This window comes from Schistocerca gregaria, chromosome X, assembly GCF_023897955.1.
Source record: "Schistocerca gregaria isolate iqSchGreg1 chromosome X, iqSchGreg1.2, whole genome shotgun sequence".
NCBI lineage: Eukaryota > Metazoa > Arthropoda > Insecta > Orthoptera > Acrididae > Schistocerca > Schistocerca gregaria.
Window position 1 is genome coordinate 664,425,978 of NC_064931.1, and position 20,927 is coordinate 664,446,904.

General features: G+C 39.2%; 1 protein-coding gene across 3 annotated transcripts in view; it reads right to left on the bottom strand.

Moving 5' to 3' along the window:
- The window catches only part of LOC126299036 (extended synaptotagmin-2-B), a 183,235-nt gene that overhangs the window by 42,032 nt on the left and 120,276 nt on the right, over window positions 1-20,927 (bottom strand). For all 3 annotated transcript variants that reach the window (XM_049990676.1, XM_049990677.1, XM_049990675.1), the window contains exons 10-12: window positions 9,662-9,710; window positions 6,087-6,176; window positions 2,142-2,228 (exon numbers count right to left, since the gene is read on the bottom strand). In XM_049990676.1, the coding sequence (XP_049846633.1) occupies window positions 2,142-2,228; window positions 6,087-6,176; window positions 9,662-9,710 (226 nt within the window). The remainder of the gene's footprint in view (window positions 1-2,141; window positions 2,229-6,086; window positions 6,177-9,661; window positions 9,711-20,927) is intronic.

Below are 20,927 nucleotides of genomic sequence, written 5' to 3' on the forward strand. Positions count from 1 at the left end.
TGCAAAAATGAAATAGCAAATATCTACTGAAACTCCAGAGAAAATATGCCTGACGACTTATGAGAGAGAGCCTGTAATTCAATACCATGTACTATAAAGATTGCATTACTACTATTCTTATAAGACCTGTAACATACGCAAAGTGGGAGTCTTTCAGTACTAAGGTACAAGCTGCAATTTCATAAGAGTAGCATCCTGTAGTATGCTAATGATTTGACAAAATCAGAGTGATGCTCTTCAGCTTGTGATCTAGGTCCTAAATCAAATCCCAAAATGTACAAATGGTAAAGGTGAAAATCCACAAAAAATGGAGAACATAGATTTCATAGTTGAAGAAGAAATAGCATATTTTTACCATACATAAAATAGTGTAGACTTAAGCTAAGTGACAAGAAAATAAATACCGAAGTACACAACACACTGATTGCAGACTACGGTATCATTAACTTGGCTTATAATCTACTGGTTAATGAAAATAAAATGTATTTGTTGTGATAAGAGTGGTAGTGAAAATTTGATTACAAGAAACCTTGTCGCAATGTAATGTTACAATTTACCTCAATGTCTAGGTCAAAACATTCAAGCTACGTGATCTGTTAACCATTAAGCGGCAATATAAGACCAAATACCTTACAAAAACATCAAAAAGGTAAGGCAAATAAAACAATATCAAGATAGGCTTTGTCAAGAAACGCGCAGCAGTATGGGTTGCATAGTCCGAGATATAAGTAAGATCAACCCTAAGCCAAGGTTGAAAATTGAGTCCCAAAAGAGTACTAAGGGTGAGGCTGAAAAATCTAGGAAGAAATGGAGAATGTTGATTTCATACTTGAAGTAGCAACTGTATGTGACTACCATTTGTACATAACATTTATAAACACAGCAGGCCAATAAATTAACTTCTGGCAACTTTCCTCATATGGCTAGCCACACCACCCATTTTCAGAAATGGTGCCCAATGGTAGTAAACCAACTACAATTTTACTCAGTGATAGAACGTTGACGTACAAATGTAAATTTAATAAAGAAAATTTTATTACATGTACATTATGAGACTGGTGCATATTTAAAAAAAATTACACATTAAAAGGTTTTCATAATGTTATCCTACATTGCATATTGGCTTGTTTTGCAGTCTTCTATTACATAATTGTTAAGTTCTGTCATCCTTCGCTTGCAAGGAAATCTACCGATAAGGTCAAATCCTACTTCGTTTATCTGTAAATGTTGACTGCGTAGTTTTCCTCTAAAGGCAATTCTGCTATATACCTTGTATGATGTAATCTGTTAATATTTCATCTACCGTATTATGCCGCCATTCCATCAAAAACACAACAACAATGAATTATTCCAATGTTGTAGATCACCATTTATGATACTTTACATCAAACAGTGTCTCTTACGTATAATTTGTATAATTTTGCTGTTACAGTTACTTGGTGCATACTACCTTTGAAGTTGAATTACCTACGTTAATTCTAATGTTATACACATGTGGGATCGTATGACATTACGTCTAACTGACATCATGCACTGGTGATCACTATCTGGTGGTACCTCTCAGGACTTAGCATTACCGTTTTACTCAAGGTCTAGTCGTTAGTTACTCTGTCATAGCCAACATGGCATTAAAACATGAAATGACATTATGCAGCAGGAATTTCTTTAGGTATGTAGGCAGTGTTAAATTAAGAGACTACAACCTACAAAGGAGCAACTAATCACCACGCTCCCTTCTTTAGTGCCTCATTTGACCGTAGTCCTCACCATTTTCACATGCATTGGCCAAAAGTTGCATCTTTAATGGTACTGACAGTCAGCTTGTGACCTGTGTTTTATTACAATAAAAGTCATCCAAATGTGAAGTGCGGTGCAACATTTCTATGAAAAAAAAGTTTGGAGTCATTAAATTGTTCAACTTGAATATGTTTATTACACACAGTTTATTCACATTATACTAACAACATTGTTTTTTCTGTCAGGCAGATACAATGTAAAGAAGTAGTGTGCGCACACACACACACACACACGCACACACACACACACACACACACACACACACACACACACACACACCAGAGAGAGAGAGAGAGAGAGAGAGAGAGAGAGAGAGAGAGAATTTTTTCACATGGGTCACTCACAGGCAGGTTTTTAACTGAATCCACAAAAACAACCAGGACAGCAGTGCTCATGGAAGTAACTCTCAGCATTTGTGTTTCTTGCAATGCCTGTAAAAAAGAAAATTACTGTTACAAAAACAATTGTCACAAACCGAAAAAGCAGTATCAAGTTAATAAGCATCCATAGTTCTGGTAACGCACAACAATGACAAAAAGTGCACCATTTTCCTGTTGGATAATTACAGCAAGTGGACAGTAGACATGTGGTTGTCAACAGCCTTGGTGCCATAAAATCTTTTTAGAGTTCTTTCAACTAAAGGTAATCACAAATTGTCCTTAACTGCTGTTTGAAACACTGTCTTGACACAGTTTAATGACGATGTGTTCATAAATCTGAGCTTCAAGAATGTTTCCTCTTCGCTGATAGCAACAACATGAAGTGAACAGATGTGCCAGAACCTTGTCATTTTCTATCTAAAGTCAAGAGGAAAGTGATGAACTGCCAAATCACCCTGTAACGTGCAAAGAGACAGACATTTGCCATGATCCTTGAATGAAACAAGCATTTGCTTGGTAAGCTCTCTGTAGGAGGCAGGGCGAGAAACAAGTTCACCATCTATATTAATACAGTAAATGTCTTTTGGGTTAGATAGCACTTCTCTGAAGGACTTTATACAGAAACAAGTAGAAAGAAAGAGAGCAGAATTTTATGCAACCTTTAAAAAAACATTGTGACTCTAACCAAAAGGGATGCTATGGACTCCTGTCCACTGGAATTGGTTTTGAAACTCTGGTTGGCAGTACTGACATGAAGTCCCATATGGTCCTCATCTTATTTCAGGGATTACTACATGTTTCCCCGATTACAAAAAGGTTCCTAGGCAATAAGTACTTTCAAACAGAGGACAAAGTGGGAAAAACAGTTCAGAAACTGCTATCATCAGATTTGATGCAAAATTTTGTCAAAGTCTGTAGAAAGTATTACACACTACACAAACATTTGAAAAGAAAGTATGTAGAGCTTAACACCCAAGGAAGAAAGAAATTGCAGAAGAATTCACATCAATTTATTTTCTAGTTACCTGACACAGCCAGCAGCAGAGCAGTCTCTGGATCATAAAAATGTAATCTTTGTACCAGAGTAGCTTTGTTTGCCCAGATTTCAATAAATACACTATGTGATCAAAAGTATCTGGATACCTGGCTGAAAATGACTTACAAGTTCGTCGTGCCCTCCATTGGTAATGCTGAAATTTAATATGATGTTGGCCCACCCTTAGCCTTTATGACACCTTCCACTCTCACAGGCATACATTTCATCAGGTGCTGGACAATGGCAGCCCATTCTTCATTGAGTGCTGCATTGAGGAGAGGTATCAATGTTGGTCGGTGAGTACTGGTATGAAGTCGATGTTCCAAAACATTCCAAATGTGTTCTATAGGATTCAGGTCAGGACTCTGTGCAGGCCAGGCTATTACAGGGATGTTATTGTTAAGTAAACGCTCCGCCACAGACCGTGCACTATGAACAGAAGATCGATCATGTTGAAAGATGCGATCGCCATACCCAAATTGCTCTTCAACAGTTGGAAGCAAGAAGGTGCTTAAAACATCAATTTAAGCCTGTGCTGTGATAGTGTCATGCAAAACTACAATGAGTGCAAGCCCCCTCCATGGTAAACTTGACCACACCATAACACCAGTGCCTCCGAATTTTACTACACATGCTGGCAGATGTTCACCAGGCATTCGCCATACCCACACCCTACCATTCGATTGCCACATTGTGTACTGTGATTCGTCACTCCACAAAATGTTTTTCCATTGTTCAATCGTCCAATGTTTACACTCCTTATACCAAGCGAGGTGTCGTTTGGACTTTACTGGCGTGATGTGTGGCTTATGAGCAACTGCTTGACCATGAAATCCAAGTTTTCTCACCTCCCACCTAACTGTCATAGTACTTGCAGTGGCTCCTGATGCAGTTTGGAATTCCTGTGTGATGGTCTGGATAGATGTTTGCCTATTACACATTATGACCCTCTTCAGCTGTTGGCAGTCTCTGTCAGTCAACAGATGAGGTCGGACTGTATGCTTTTGTGCTGTATATGTCCCTTCACGTTTCCGCTTCACTATCACATCAGAAACAGTTGACCTAAGGATGTTCAGGAGTGTGAAAATCTCGGTAAAGATGTATGACACCACATCACCTGACCATATTCGAAGTCTGTGAGTTCCCCATTCTGCTCTCTGATGATGTCTAATGACTACTGAGGTCGCTGATATAGAGTACCTGGCAGTAAGTGGCAGCACAATGCACCTAATGTGAAAGAAACGTATGTTTTTGAGGGTATTTGGATACTTTTCATCACATAATGTACATATGGAGACAACTAGTTTCAGCAACGTAAATTGCCCTCTTCAGATCATCTACATACAACATCCACTGTGTTACTCGGTGAATATATTTGGGAGCAACTTGTTGCTGAAGATGCTCCAGTGTAACATCATGTTTCATATAATAAAACAATACTTGTGGTAAACACTCACAAAAAATTTCAGATAAAATGCATTTGGTACAAAGGGTATTGCTTGCTGTGTTTGTATTAACAGCTGGTGTGCTGTCAGCTGTCAATATGACACAGCAAACAATTCCCAGTAAATCAAATGTATTTTATCAGAAACTTTTGTGCATGATACCATAAATATGGTTTAATTATATGATGTATTATGTTACACTTGCATGCCTTATTCAGTGAGATGCTTCCAAAATGTTTTTGAGTAGCTGACAGTGCATTACACTGAGTGGCACAGTGGTTGATATACACAGATGATCTGAAGATGGCAATTTAAATTGCTGAACTCCATGTCTATGTAAATATTTATTGTGGTTTGAGCAAATAAAACTTGTCTAGTATTAAGACGATTAGATTTTTCAAACTCATTTTCTGTTGAAATTTGTCATCTTTTTTTTTTTTAAATTATCTTTTAAACTGATAGAATGGTTAGACCAGTGTTGCAATATTCTGAATGGACACAGAGCTACACATTTTTCCCCCCATTGCTATGACATTGACATCAGTTGAGAGAGAGAGAGAGAGAGAGAGAGAGAGAGAGAGAGAGAGAGAGAAAGAGAGAGAGAGAGAGTAAAGGGGAGAGGGGGGGGGGGGGTAGAGAGGTTACTACAACTGTGTGGGTGCCATTATTATGTGGACATAGCCAATTTTCACCAGAGGCATTTAAAAGGACCTTTCTGAGAAATTAAGAAGGTATCATATATTAACCTAGAAACCAATAATGGTGTATAGATGACAGCAATATCAAAATTTATGACAACATAAAATAATTTCCTCCAATCATCATTGGAAGTGCAATGTACAGTATACTCTAAAATGATGAGTTACATACGACCCATCCGACACTAATGATAAGCAGAATATTGCCTTTTGGTGGTTATCATGAGGATGATAAATGTCAGACTGATAAAAAGCTTGGTTTCCTCTCATATACTCTACAATTAGTTGATTTGGCGATGGTTATCCTCACTACAACTAATTGTTAAATTTCAAGCTACACAATCTGCAGCTGCCTTTGAGCAACTAAGTTCAAAACTTGCATGTAACAGAATGAGAAATGTCAAAGTTCATACCTACTCTTCTTGTAAAAACCACAGGATAAATTAATTTAAACATTTTACTCGTAAAATATTTATCTGCCACTAAATTTCAAAACTTTTTTCATGCCAGAGCTAGACTCTCCAGTATTTAGTCTCAAATTGTACACACATTAAGTTATCAAACAAAAGGAGAATGTTTTAGTGTGGAAATTTATTCTAGAGATTTTCCAAATTCACCTCACCATTATTATTATTATTATTATTATTATTATTATGAATAAAACTAAGAAACAGTTCCATCAATCTGATGTTACAAAATTTTAATTACTATACAATACAAACATACTTACTGCTGCAAGGTCATTCTTGTCCTTACTTAGAGTTAACCAGGTCATACGAACATGTACCATGCCACGCTTTGCTCCTTCTAAAGTCAGCCACTGAAAATATTTTGAAAACTTTAATAACAAAGGAAACTCATAGTTAATCTGTTACTAATTTTGCTGCATCAATTGTAACAGTTATTTTATGCTATACACTGTAAACAAGTGTAACAACTAGTCTGCATTTTGATAATCTGCAATGATTAGTCATTGTATTACGAAGTTACAGAAGTGCCATAATGTCAAGAAACAGCAGTTAGGCAGTATAGGTATTCTGAAATAAGAGACACAGCAATAATACATGGTACAACAAATTACTATTGACATCTACAGTGATACTCCATTATGCACTTTACGGTGCATGGCAGAGGGTATTCCGTACTACTACTACTACTACTACTACTACTACTAGTCATTCCCTTTCCTCTTCCACTCACAAATAGAAAAGGGAAAAAATACTATCTATATGTCTCCCTATGACCCCTAATTTCTTGTATCTCATCCTCGTGATCCTTACACGCAGTGTATATTGGAGTCACCAGTATTGTTCTGAGGTCAGCTAACAATGACAGTTCTCTAAATTTTCTCAAAAGTGTTCCTCGAAAAGTATGTAGCCTTTCCCCCAGGGATTCCCATTTAAATTCCTGAAACATCTCCATTAACACCTGTGTGTTGTTGGACTCTGCCAGTAATAAATCTAGCAGGCCTGTCTCTGAATTGCTTCAATGTCTTCCCTTAATCCGACCTTGTACAGATCTCAAACACTATCAATACTCAAGAATAGGTCACACTAACATCCTACAAGTGGTCTCCTGTACAGATGAAATACACTTTCCTAGAATTCTCCCAATAAACGAAGTCAACCATTCACCTGTAATCCTCACATGATCATTCCATTTCATATTGCTTTGCCATGTTATGCCCAGATATATTTCTCAAACTACATGTGTCTGTTAAGATGCAACACAAGATCTCTCTCATTTAATTAGTTTACAGTCAGTTCAGCAATTAAAGTCCAGTGTTACAACATAAAAACAACCACCAGCACCTACTAACCATCAGCAATGCCACCATTTCGGCAGCTGCCACCCATTCATTACCAAGAAGTCCCTTCTACTAGTCTAGCCACCCATGGCTGCTGTATACGTAGTGATGAGCAGTCCCTCTCGAAATACACCAAGGGTTTCACTGAGGCCTTCACAGACTGTAATTACACTCCCAACCTTGTAGAAAAACAGATCTGTGCCTTCTCTCTCCAGTCACCAACCACTTCCCAAAGTCCTAATGTCTGGCTGCAGAGGAGCATTCCCCTCGTGACTCAGTACCACCCAGGACTGGCACAACTGAATCACATTCTCTGCCAAGGTCTTGATTACCTTTTTTCATGCCCTGACATGAGAAATGTCTTACCCACTATCCTTCCCACCCCTCCCACAATGGTATTCCGCTGCCCACTGAACCCATACACAACTCCCGCTCCTAACCCCTTGCCTCATGGTTCATATCCCTGTAATAGACACAGATGCAAGACCTATCCCATACGTCACCTAATCTGGTCATACTCACCCCCCTTCTTCACAGATTTAAGATCCACATTACAATCTTTTTCTTTATTTTTCTTTGATCTCTCAGTTTTCATGTTGATTTCTGTTGGTTTTTGCCTTTCACCATTGGCCTACTCTCTGAAATTTCAGCTTGTTTCCACATACTTCATCTGTTTCATCCTTTTCAAAATTTTTCTCATGTTTGGTGTATTTTTTCAGACTCATTTCTACATTATTTAAGTGTTTTTACACGTTTTTATCCTCCACTATGAATCCTTGGCTCCATCCATCTGCTCCACACAGAAATGTTTCCTTATCCCTAACCAGAACCCAGTCCCACATACTTTTTCTGGAGTGTTGCTTGTCTCATAGTAACTCCCGAATGGCTTTCCTATAACATTACCCATCTCAGGATGCAACTTCCTCTTCAACAATGACCTTCATTTGTTCAGATTTCGCCAGTCCTTAACCCTCATCAACACAGTCCTGTAAAACCATGTCAATCAGGCCCAAACCACCCTGCAATACCTCCTCTCCACCTGTAAAATTCTCTTGGTATGTAATCCCAGATTCCTGGATTCCGTATCACATGATGAAATTCTTGCCCTCCGGGAAGTAGAGCAGCATGCAAAATGCCAACTCAAAACTCTCCACCCTGCTCACTTATTACTCCCGCTTTGGACTACCACTGTCCACTGCCTCTATAACAGCATCCAAACCTCCTCCACATCCCCTCACAGCTGACAAACCCTGCCTTGCAGACCTATGACATTTACCCCACCCTCAAAAACTCCCTCCCACCACCATACAGAATCAAGAACCCAAAGACACCCAAAACACAGTCACGAACCATTCCTTCAAAAGCCTAAGGTCCACAAAAGTATCAGTCCTTCCCAAACGCCTCCCCTTTTGCCCCACTCCTAAATTCAATAATGCAGGACTTGTTCGACCTTCTCTCCTTCCCCCAGTCCCTACAGTGAAAACGCAATATATCCTACGTTCCTGTAACCATCTTGCCCTCAACCTTCACTAGTAATTTTCCTTACCCACCTATAACCTTCCCTGTTCCCATTCCAGCACTACACAGCCCTCTGTTCCACCAACCCACCCACAGTCCTCTTACTTCTCTCCTTTTCCGCTGCCGCCCCACCCACCCATCCCTCCCGCCCCTCTGTCTAACATCTCATCTACATCTAGCTGCCCTAATCTCTTCCCACTTTATCCCTATGTGCTCCCTCAAGCAGCACTTTACATTCCCCCACCCCTACCCTACTATACCTTCCTCTGCCTGCCACAGCCTACTCCTTATCCCCACCACTCAGCTGCTTCTCCAGTCATGCGCTGCTGCTCACAGTGTGACCTTGGCAGCCTGTGTGTGTGTGTGTGTGTGTGTGTGTGTGTGTGTGTGTGTGTGTGTGTGTGTCATTTATTCTGATGAAGGCCTGTTTAGCCAAAAGCTTTGTTTGATAGTCACTTTGTTGTGCCTATCTGAGACTCTGCATCTCTGCTATATGGTGAGTAGCAACTATCCTTTTCATCATATTATCAAATATAAATACAGTATATGACAAAAATTAAATGACATTATTTAACCTCCCAATGCATACAAATTAGCACATTAAGGCACTAACAATGGGAACTACTACTATAAGGAAATTTGGGATTTGGGGGCAGGGGAGAAGGGGGCAGGGATAGGGAAACAAAAGCACAATTCAGTCATGATGAAGTTCTGTAGAGGCTGCACACCACTAAATAGCCCTCTGTATAGAGTTATGTAGCAAATCATTTTAAACTTTATTCTGACACCCCAACCAATTTAATAATAACTGATACTTTTATCTTCTATTTACTCATTAGAAAATCCTAATTTTCCTTAAATTCACTTGTTACTACCATAGTAAATAACATTATAGATAAGATAACATAGCAGTCATTCAAGCTGAGATCAAGGTTCTTTTAGAGAGGTATATTATTATCCAAGATTTATGCTATACGTACCATTCCAACTTTTCCTTTTTTGGTCACCTGACTTAGTTCAACAGTGGCTCTGGAAAACATGTAAATTGCTCCGTTAATTATATGTAAACACAGATCTAACTATTCTTAATATTGATAAAAATTTCAAATTTAGCTAAGAACAACATCTAAATTGCAGAATGCATGATTAACACAAATAATGTGTAAATGTATGATCATTGCTTTGGATTTATCTGGCAACCTGCTACCAATCTCATGCACAGTCCGCATGCTAGGATGCATGAAAACTACGACATTAAAATCTACAACTAGTAGTTCCCACAACATTTAATCACCTAAATGTAAAAACAGCTTACACATGAATACTATGCATACAGCAGCGCCTAACAAATATAAGAAACCTGCTATGAACTTAATTTCTTGTAACAGTAAACACATTAAGTACAAATAAAATTACATATAAAGTACATGTATAACCTTCAAACTATCAGCGATAAGTATTTTTTCCTGATTAGTTACAAGTTTAGGCCCAGACAATTACTGGTGACAGATCCATAAACTGAAATATCTTAATATTACAATTACTTTCACAATGTTACATACTTGTAAACTATGTCTTATTTATTATGGACTACACCTTTTTTTTCTTCTACACTAGAAGATATAACACTATGATAACCCACATTTGTTTTCAATACAGTGTGTTTCTTATAATGATACTAAATTACAAGAAACAAAATACGCAAAGAAAATCTAACTAAACAGCAAAATACAATGACATTGGATCACACTAATAAAAACTGATATTTCTACACTATCTGAATCAAAATTTCTTCTTCTTCCCATTAACAAAATCATTTACGGTACATCAAAGTTACTTTATCAGTAGGAACTAATAACTAAACTAAAGGATATAAAAACGATAGTTATTCAAATGACAGTACTCATATATTTAAAGAAAGAAAATGAAGGTAATTTGTAGACTGAGAGCAATGAGTTTGAAGAATGTTTAATAAATTACACTGAGTGACAATCAGAACAGTCTTATTTGTTGTCACTGTTTAAACAGAAAACATGCAGAAAGCACATAGCCAGAAACATTACACACACAAAAAAGCTGCTAATAATAAGATTAAGTAAAACACACAAAGATACATAGTGTATTTACAAAATTTCGATAACTATATAATAATGTAATTACTGGGAACTAAATAAAGACTAAATTCCATTACTTTTGCATTTTAAAGCTCAAGAAATTGTCCTTGATTAGCTTATAAAATGCAGAACATTCCTTATTTGTTACAAGCTAGAGTATGCTTAGTCATTATGTCCATAGCTTACTCAACAAATAATTTAACACTACAAATATCACGTAAAAAAAAAAAAGAGAAGCCATCAATAGCAAAAAGTGATTATGGCGGTGTATGATCTGCCAAGAATATAATTAGAATATATGAGAAATATCCTAAAGACATACATAATTTGGAACATAACGAAATAGTTCCTTTTATTCTACACAGCTTTTCAATCTCTGGGTACAAAGACATAATGTGTTATTTCAAGGAACAACTGAGTTGACCTAATGCAAACTAGCAGAAAAGGAAGAAACAGTACACATGGAAAGGTGACTTCAAATTTGATGTGATGAAAAATCTGATGATGGCATATGCCACCTGAAGGCGAGTTGATGTATTGAAAATGTTTTAAATGTCATCCACCAAAAACAGCGTGGTGGCGTAGCTACCAGAATGCCATCTGTGTATATCCTCTAATAGGAAATGCTCACAGCCAGAAGGCTCAATTTGGTGAAAACATGTGAAGCACACATGCAACCATACCACTGAGACACTGTCGTGCTTCCTACAGGCAACTGAGTGAGTTTGAAAGGGCTCAAATTGTAGCCCACCGAGTGGCCGCATGGTTCTTTTGGAGAATTGGCACTGAAGTTGGACATGCTGCATCAGATGTGCAACAATACTGGTCAATGGTCACATGAACATTCTCTCACATGCAAACATGGTTCTGGATGTCCACACAGCACAGATGCCCAGGAGGATCTCATACTGTAAGGACAGCAGTGGCAGATAGCTATCACAGAAGACATGAGAGGGTTTGTGAGCTCAGACATGTCAACATGAACTTTTGTGAACTGGTTATTAGAAGTAGGAATATGGGAATGCACACCTCCAACCCGTCTTCCCTCTCACCACAGCATCAACGTGCATAGCTCAACTGGTGCCTTCAGAGGATCACCTGGAAGATGGAATGGCATGCCCTGGTCTTCAGCGACGAAAGCAGATTCTGCCTGCATGCAGGTGATGGTCGTTTGTGTGTATGACGTAGACCTGGTGAATGCTGTCTCACAGAGTTCATTCAGCCAAGACACACTGGCCCCACCCCAGGTCTTAATGTCTGAGGTGTGATAAGCTACAACTCTCGTTCACCTTTGGTGTTTCTGGAGGGCCCACTAACCAGTGCTTGGCACATGCAGAATATTGTTAGACCTACTGTTTTCCTGTTCTTGCAGCAGGAAGGTGATGTGTTGTTCCAACAGGATAATGCTAGCCCACACTGCCTGTGAAACTCAATGTGCTCTGCAAAATGTGTCCAAATATTTCCTACAATATAAAGTCCGTATTTCTCTCAAAACATTTTCTATTACCAGTTATGTTGCTAGTGTTTGTAAACTAATTTTCAGAGAGTTGTTTTTATTTACATTGTACAAAGAAAATGGAATTTTGTTCTTTAAATACTGTTCATTCCTTAAATTCTCAACTTCAGAAAGAATTATGTAATTATATAAGTATTATGAAGGCCAAATATGGCTGAACGTTTTTTTCACTGTTAAATTTCTACCTAGTGGTTTACATTCCATTCCAACACGCTCAGTATCATATTACTGAGTTTTGTCTTCCAGTTGAATTTTGGTGCTGGTGTTCACTCACATTCTGGTCTGTCATTGTATCTACTCAAACCATTTATTTGTCAGGTGATATTCTGCTTTTGAACAGAATACGATTTCAGTTGCAACAAGATTCTCAATTCCTGTATCATTAGCTCTTTCTAAATGTAAATCCACTGCACTATGAGTAATTAATGTATCTGTTCTATTATGATACAATTGTCTGCGTTTAGATGACTATTAAACATTTAACTGTTTGTTGACTCACCAAGCACAGTTAGATTTGAAATAATCTCCCAGTTCAAATGTTGCTACATATTGCCAACAGGATCATACTAATTGTGATGTTTATGTCGCTACCAGCGATGTGGAACAACCTCACAAACAACTGCATGTGAGACATCTGAAGAGGTTACAAGGTGACTAGGGTAGCTTCAGTTTGCCCCATTTGATTGAAAATAAACCTCATATGAGCATACAGTATGAGTTATCATGTTGTATCTATGTAATGGCTAATGGTGAGGAATAATGCACATCTGGTTACCCACATGTACATTGATGGGAACTGTATGATTACACAAGTCCATGGATTGAAAACAAAGACGATTGTCTGAAACTAGCCACCACAAAGAAATGACTGTTATCATAACTGTGATGGATACTGACTGAAGAAATGGACTATTATCAAAGAAAAAGCATACAACATTCCCACATGGCCAGCATACTTAAAAGACATGCTGGCAATGAGCTTAAAGCAAGGAAAAAGGGGAAAAATGCTATTTTAATTTTTGCAACCATTTCCTGTAAGTACTGCTTATACTGAAACCTCAAAAGAAAATATCTACAAGTAATAGATTCTATTTTCATGTTTATTCTACCAGGACATGATCTACTTCTATTATTTGAAAGTTTCATTAACTGTGAACCAATTATTGCAAACATTTGGTAATGAATTTCAATCATTAGCCTAATTACAAAATTAGTTTGACTGCACATCCAATACACATCTATTCTCATTACACAGTTACAGTTTTTCCCTGTCTTCTCACACAAAAATCAAGATCACATTCCCAATTACAAGGAAATCGAAAAAATAAAACATGTTTCAGTATGATACAGGTTGAATTGGTTTTCATGATTATGTTAGAAAATATTTTGGCTAACATAACACACTGCTCTTTTCTTGCTCTGTCAGTATCAAGCACAGCAAAATATAAGAGGTGATCATCAAAACATTTCTGTTTGAGGACACTGTTGCAGCGTATATGCAACATAGCATAACTCTGATGTGTAGGCATGAGATTAGTGTGGCATTCGTATCTTTCTGATGTGTATGCAGTAAATGTGGAAACATGAATTATGGCAATGGTATTAGCAAATATGCTGTTATTCTTTCCTTGGCTCAGAGTCCATCCTGATAGCTGAGTGGTCAGCAGACTGTCATACCAAGGGGCCCAGGTTAGATTCCTGGCTGGGTCAGAGATTTTCTCCACTCAGGGACTGGGTGTTGTATTTTTCTCCTCATCTTCATCTCATTACCATCAACACACAAGTCACCAAAGTGGCATCAACTCAAAAGACTTGGACCAGGGACTGGTCTACCCGTTGGGGGGCGCTAGCCACATGACATTTCATTCCACTTTCTTGGCTCTGAATGACAAACACCAGTAGAAATCCATCAGAGACTTAAGAATGTATATGGGGGCAGCATGTCTATCAAAAACCACCACTGTGAATGGTGCACAGAGGTGCTCCCAATTCATAACAATGCACATCCCCATATCACAAAAGTCGTAATGTAGAAGTTATGCCCACTCAAATGCAAGACACTCAGCCACTTGCCATATAGCCCTGATCTTTCCCCATGTGATTATCATGCCTTCGGTCCCTTAAAAAAGGCCTTCATGATTTCTGCCAGATGAATGATATGCAGCAGGCAGTTACAGACTTCTTAACACAGCAGGACAGGGTGTTATACAACAGGTATCTTCAACCCAGTGTGTTATATATATAATCTTGTAAAGTGTTTATAGAAAAACAAATATCTTAGTAAAGAAAATATATTTTACCAAACTGCACTGGAAAGAAGGCCAATATACTGTACTGGACAGTTGCTAAGAAAAGATAATCAGTTTCAATTATTTGGCATTTACTTTACATACAAATTCTGCAGTAGTTACACAGAGATGAAGAGAGACAGAATAGACTAGCATGAAGAGCTGCATCAAATCAATCTTCAGTTTGAACAACACAAATTATTACACCAATAATTAACAGCTTTTCCGAACAGCACTTTCACCTTGCAAGTGCCTAGCAGGACACATTACCTTAAAGATCACTTTGAGTGTGTCAAAGGGCAAGTGAAATCAATGTTGATGTTAGAGCTATTCAACATTAGCTATCAGAGCACAAGCATATACAGCACAGATGAGGAGTCTGCTTAAAAATGGACACAAGATACGGACTTAAGACAAAACAGATTACTCTTCATAATAGTAAGAAAATTCATGCCAAGCTGACTAAAGCATGCACGAATTTTCCATGCCAATATAAAGGCCAATAACAATAATCAGATGCAATAATGTCACCATAACACTGGGCAACAGTACCCTGAAAGCATCTAAAAATGGATGTTCAGTAGTATGGCTATGTAGCTGTCTATATTTCCAACAGAAGAGAAGTGTTTACATATCAGATGTTGCAATGGCTGAAGCTGATATAACAGCCACAAAGATTTTGAAACATGGCTGAATCTTCAGATTTCCAGATTAAAAAAAAAAAAAAAGCAATTGTTTTACTAAAAAATACATAAAAATCACACTCAAGCAAAGATACAGAAGTGCAGACACTGAATGGAAGACTAAGTCATTCTAGCCACTATATAAAGAATCAATGGACTAAAGTTCAGACTTAGCTCAGAGTAATACCAAAAATGCGCTACTGGCAACTGACACTTACAATTGGAATGAACATGCACGTAACACCCCCCCCCCCCCCCCCCCCCCCCCAACAAAGAGGTGGCAGAAGGGGGGGGGGGAGAGGGAGGGGGGGGAGGGAGAGAGAGAGAGAGAGAGAGAGAGAGAGAGAGAGAGAGAGAGAGAGAGAGAGAGAGAGAGAACGCATAGGGAGGAGATATTAAGGGTATTGGAGAGCCAGTATTCATTGCTGAAATTTGAAAGCACTAGTCTGAAGAAAGGGAAAACAAAATTATCTGAACACTGGAACCAGTAACCAGTTCTCCAATTAAGAACCACTGGAATGTCAGAAAAATTATTTCCTTAACTAATATGAATAGTTCCTGTGATGGGTCGAAAAGCTGTTTCACAAGTGATGAACACACAGAGTTTTTCAACTGATATAATGAACACACAAAGTTTTTCAACTGAAATACTAAGAAAATGGAATTTGGGGTACTATGTACACATTCATGAGTAATTTGCAAAAAAGTGTATAAAGATGTAGTCCATAGCCCAATTTTGTGAGGGATGACTTTCTACCTAACTTTTGTAACACTATATATAATTTTTTTTAAATGTCATGCAATGGGATTGGGCAATTTGAAGCTCTCACACTGCAGATATGTTTAAAAATTTCTAAGACCACTGCCAAATTTTATCTGGCTCCTACTTGAAACTAACTAGCATACTGCTGAAACACTCTCCAATCATTTTGCAGATTATGGATTTGAAATTAACAACAAAGATGTTTCAACATTTGGATTTTCTGGCATAGGCAGGTGGTTCTCTACTTAAGCACCTCAAAGCTTAAATATTTATGATGAGAAAAGAATGCAAATAATCACAATTTGAGAGAAAGAATGACTTTTTCCGTCATCGCTTGTTTTTGTCACAAGACAATCTTCAGGTAGTGTGATATATTTCTTATGCAAATTAGATGTCATTTTTCATGGAGACTGCATTATATTCCTAAAATAATACAGATTATATAATGTTTGCAGTGCTCCATGTTGGCTTGCAGGAAAAATATTTTCCCTGCATGACAATAATATGCAATTTGCACAAGGTACATTCTTTCCAGTGATAATGGAACATAGTGGGTATTTTATATCTGTCATGTTTTAGAAAATGAGGGCTTTCTCTACATGAGAGACGACATGTAATTTGTATATGAAATGCTTGGTGTCTTCTAAATATGGGTTTAGGCCCAAACACAGTTACAGTTCAATAAACCTATTTTACTGTCAAAATTCTACAAATTTGTGGAGTTCTCCCATCATTACGGATAAAGTAATGCAGATAATTACATTTCAGTCCACTATCGCAATGGAAAACTTATTCAGTCTAAGAAGAGACACTAGATATTAGGAAAAACTACTAATAAAAAACACACTTATATCCATAACTTACAAGAACTTCAAAATTCATGAAATAACATGGGAGAAAGGTAAGAACAGTATGAGCACTGTTGCCAGGGCTGGTAACAGGGTGGCACTTGGCACAATGAAACAAATGTAAGATATGGTGACGCACACACTGTCAATATAGTGTGCTATGCCCTTGCATAATGGTTTCCCATATTGCGTATCAGGTTGTCTGACATGACTTGTAGTAACACATCCCACAGATGGACAAGCACTATACAGTATAGCAGACAGATATTGTCTGTTGTGGTGGCTTTATGGCTGCAGCCATTTGGCACAGTGTGTACCATGCACATTCAGTCAAATTGTTTGGTTTGGAGAGTTGTCTGGTCATTCCATGATGCCCGATACGCTTTGCTATTCACCAGGTCAGCTACGGGGGAAGGGGGAGGGGGAGGGGGAGGGGGAGGGGGAGGAGGAGGGGGGGGGGGGGTGGGTGGGCGGTGGCTCTAGTCTCTCTCACGCTGCCAGCAGATAGCCTATAATCTGTCAAATATCCAGTGACATGTAATGTCCTATGTATGTGTGTACTATGTCATTTTGCTTCCATCAAATGCAATAACATGCAGTCAGAATCACTACATTTAAGACTTCTGCTCAGCGGGGCCACAGTGGACTCCTACTGATATGCCATGCATGACACATTTCTTTGCTGTCTTCCAAAGTTCATTCCATATAAGGCCACAATCACACAATGTTTTTCATAACTCTCAAAGATCCCGCCACTGCTCGAGATGCGTGTAAATCAGTTTTAGGGCTAAGTATTATCACCCTTAATATAAAATATCCTTAATGTAAATGGTATACATAGTGACAAAGGACTGCAGCCATGCCACAAGATGATATATCTGTATGCAATATAGTGCTTGTTCATCTATGGAAGGCATTACTACAAGTCATGTCAGACAGCCTGATACACAACGCCGGGAACCTTTGTGCTACGGCAGAAGACACTATGCTGGTAGTCCACAGATTACCATCAAGGAAAAACCACACACAGGAAGTATTCTAATTCTTGATTAAAAAAAGAAATAAAATAAAAAAAACAGTTACTCAAACACATATATTATCAAATATGAAGACCACCACAATATCAAGATCCGAAATCTAAGTCCTCAAGTTATCACATTATGAGGCCCCACATGGAACAATAAATACTGATCCTGCCACAACTCTTGGGCAACATCTCCAGCTATGATTTGCAAATACAGAACTCAGCTATGCCACCTACAACCAGTACAGCATTTGTCATGAATACAATAATTACACTATGTGATACAAAGTATCCGGACACCCCGAAAAACATAAGTTTTTCATATTAGGTGCATTGTGCTCCCACCTACTGCCAGGTGCTCCATATCAGCGACCTCAGTAGTCATTAGACACCTTGAGAGAGCAGAATGGGGCATTCTGCAGAACTCATGGGCTTCGAATGTGGTCACATGATATGGTGTCAAACGGCTGCACCGAGATTTTCACACTCCTAAACATCCCTAGGTCAACTGTTTCTGATGTGATAGTGAAGTGGAAACATGAAGGGACATGTACAGCACAAAAGCATACGGGCCGACCTCATCTGCTGACCGACAGAGACTGCCAACAGTTGAAGAGGGTCATAATGTGTAATAGGCAGACATCTATCCAGACCATCACACAGGAATTCCAAACTGCATCAGGAGCCACTGCAAGTACTACGACAGTTAGGTGGGAGGTGAGAAAACTTGGATTTAATGGTCAAACGGCTGCTCATAAGCTGGTTAATGCCAAGTGATGCCTTGCTTGGTGTAAGGAGCGTAAACATTGGGTGATTGAAAAGTGGAAAAATGTTGTGTGGAGTGACGAATCATAGTACACAATGTGGCGGTCCGATGGCAGGATGTGGATATGGCGAATACCCATTGAACATCATCTGCCAGGATGTGTAATGCCAACAGTAAAATTTGGAGGTGGTGGTGTTACAGTGTGGTAATGTTTTTCATGGAGGGGGATTGTACCCCTAGTTGTTTTGCATGGCACTATTACAGCACAGGCTTTAACTGATGTTTTAAGCACCTTCTTGCTTCCAACTGTTGAAGAGCAATTCAGGGATGGCGGCTGCATCTTTCAACGCAATGAGCACCTGTTCATAATGCATGGCCTGTGGTGGAGTGGTTACACAACAATAACATCCCTATAATGGACTGGCCATTACAGAGTCCTGACCTGAATCCTACAGAACACCTTTGGGATGTTTTGGAACGTCGACTTTATGCCGGTCCTCACTGAGTGACATTAATACCTCTCCTCAGTGCAGCACTTCATGAAGAATGGGCTGCCATTCCCCAAGAAAACTTCCAGCACCTGATTGAACGTATACCTGCGAGCGTGGAAGGTGTCAAAGGCTAAGGGTTGGCCAACACCATACTGAATTCCAACATTACTGATGTAGGGTGCCACGAACTTTTGAGTCATTTTCAGCCAAGTGTCAGCATACTTTCGATCATGTAGTGTACCTTCTCACCACACCACCTTTTTGGATCATCACTATGGGACTGTTGGAGTCTGGACTGCTCTTTGGCTGGTTCCTTGTTCCTTAATGGCTAATTATCAATAAAAGGTGTAAAGGTAGCCACTCACCAAATTGCTGGTAAGACTACAGGTATATAAACAAGACAATGTCCTACCTTGGAAACTAACAAAACACTACTGTCACTTGTGACACAACAGGACAGTAGAAAATTACGTAGTTAATTTTTCTGTATGCTTCTACAGTTTCATTCTTAAATCCTTTGCACATTTGTATATTTAAAAGGAGTAGTCCCGCATTTTAACCAATTGTGTAGGGAAGATTCATGCACTCTCTAGAGCAGTTGTCATTTGTTTTCGGCAACTTAAAAGTGACTGTTGGAAACAGCCCTGTTAGGCTCCAGTGGCTGCTTGTGACACATTGGGAGAGCAGCAAGTTATATATTTAGCTTTTTCTGTGGGCTTTTCCAGTTTAATTCTCAAATTAGTAGTAGCAGGATGGACAGGGTGTGCATGTGCTCTGTATAGACGAAGGAGCTAGCTGCAGTTTGCGAACAGATGAATATGGTGCAGGCCAGGGTCAACCATCTGCAGGCTGCTGCCTCAGGTTGTAGCAGTGGCAGAGAGGCTGGTGCATCACATGGGACACCACAGGTATCGCTTGTTTCACTCAGAGGCTCTGTTACCAATGCACCTTACAGTGTACGTGAAGTTGAGGATCTGCCTTCACTGCAGGATGAGCGACAAGTTGTAACAAATTCAAATTGTTTGAAGGTCAAAGTCAATGTGGGCTCTGGAAGTCTGGCTTTATCCATTCACTCTGTGGGTGGGCAGGCGTCAGCTCCTCCATCAGGGCCCAAACAGGCACACAGGGTGAGGGGTTTACGGGTTATCAAAAGCTCCAATGTTAGGTGCACAGGAAAATAGTGTCCAGGGGTAGGGAAGAAACTGAATATGTGCTTGGTACATCTGTTGGGGAATCTCATCTAAGATGTGGAGGAGGCCCTGCCTACGGCTATTGAGGGTGCAAGGTATAGTCATCTGCAGGTTGTGGCCCGTGTACCCTAGCCTTGTTGATGGATGCAAGCAGGGTGGTATTATACCCAGAGATGATCAGGGTCCTTTGGTTTGGAGGTGAGTGGATGCCCTCAACAAGAGGCTCCTTCAATTCTACGATGGTATTGGCTGCAGATTTCTGGATCTGTGTTATGAGGTTGAGAACTGTAGGATTCTCCTTGAAAGGTCAAAAAATGGTTCAAATGGCTCTGAGCACTATGGGACTTAACATCTGAGGTCATTAGTCCCCTAGAACTTAGAACTACTTAAACCTAACCAACCTAAGGACATCACACACATCCATGCGCGAGGCAGGATTCGAACCTGCGACCGTAGCGGTCACGCGGTTCCAGACTGTAGCACCTAGAACCGCTCGGCCACCAGCGGCCAGCCCTTGGCAGGTCAGGTGTGCACTATACACAGGAAGCATTTACTCAGATAGC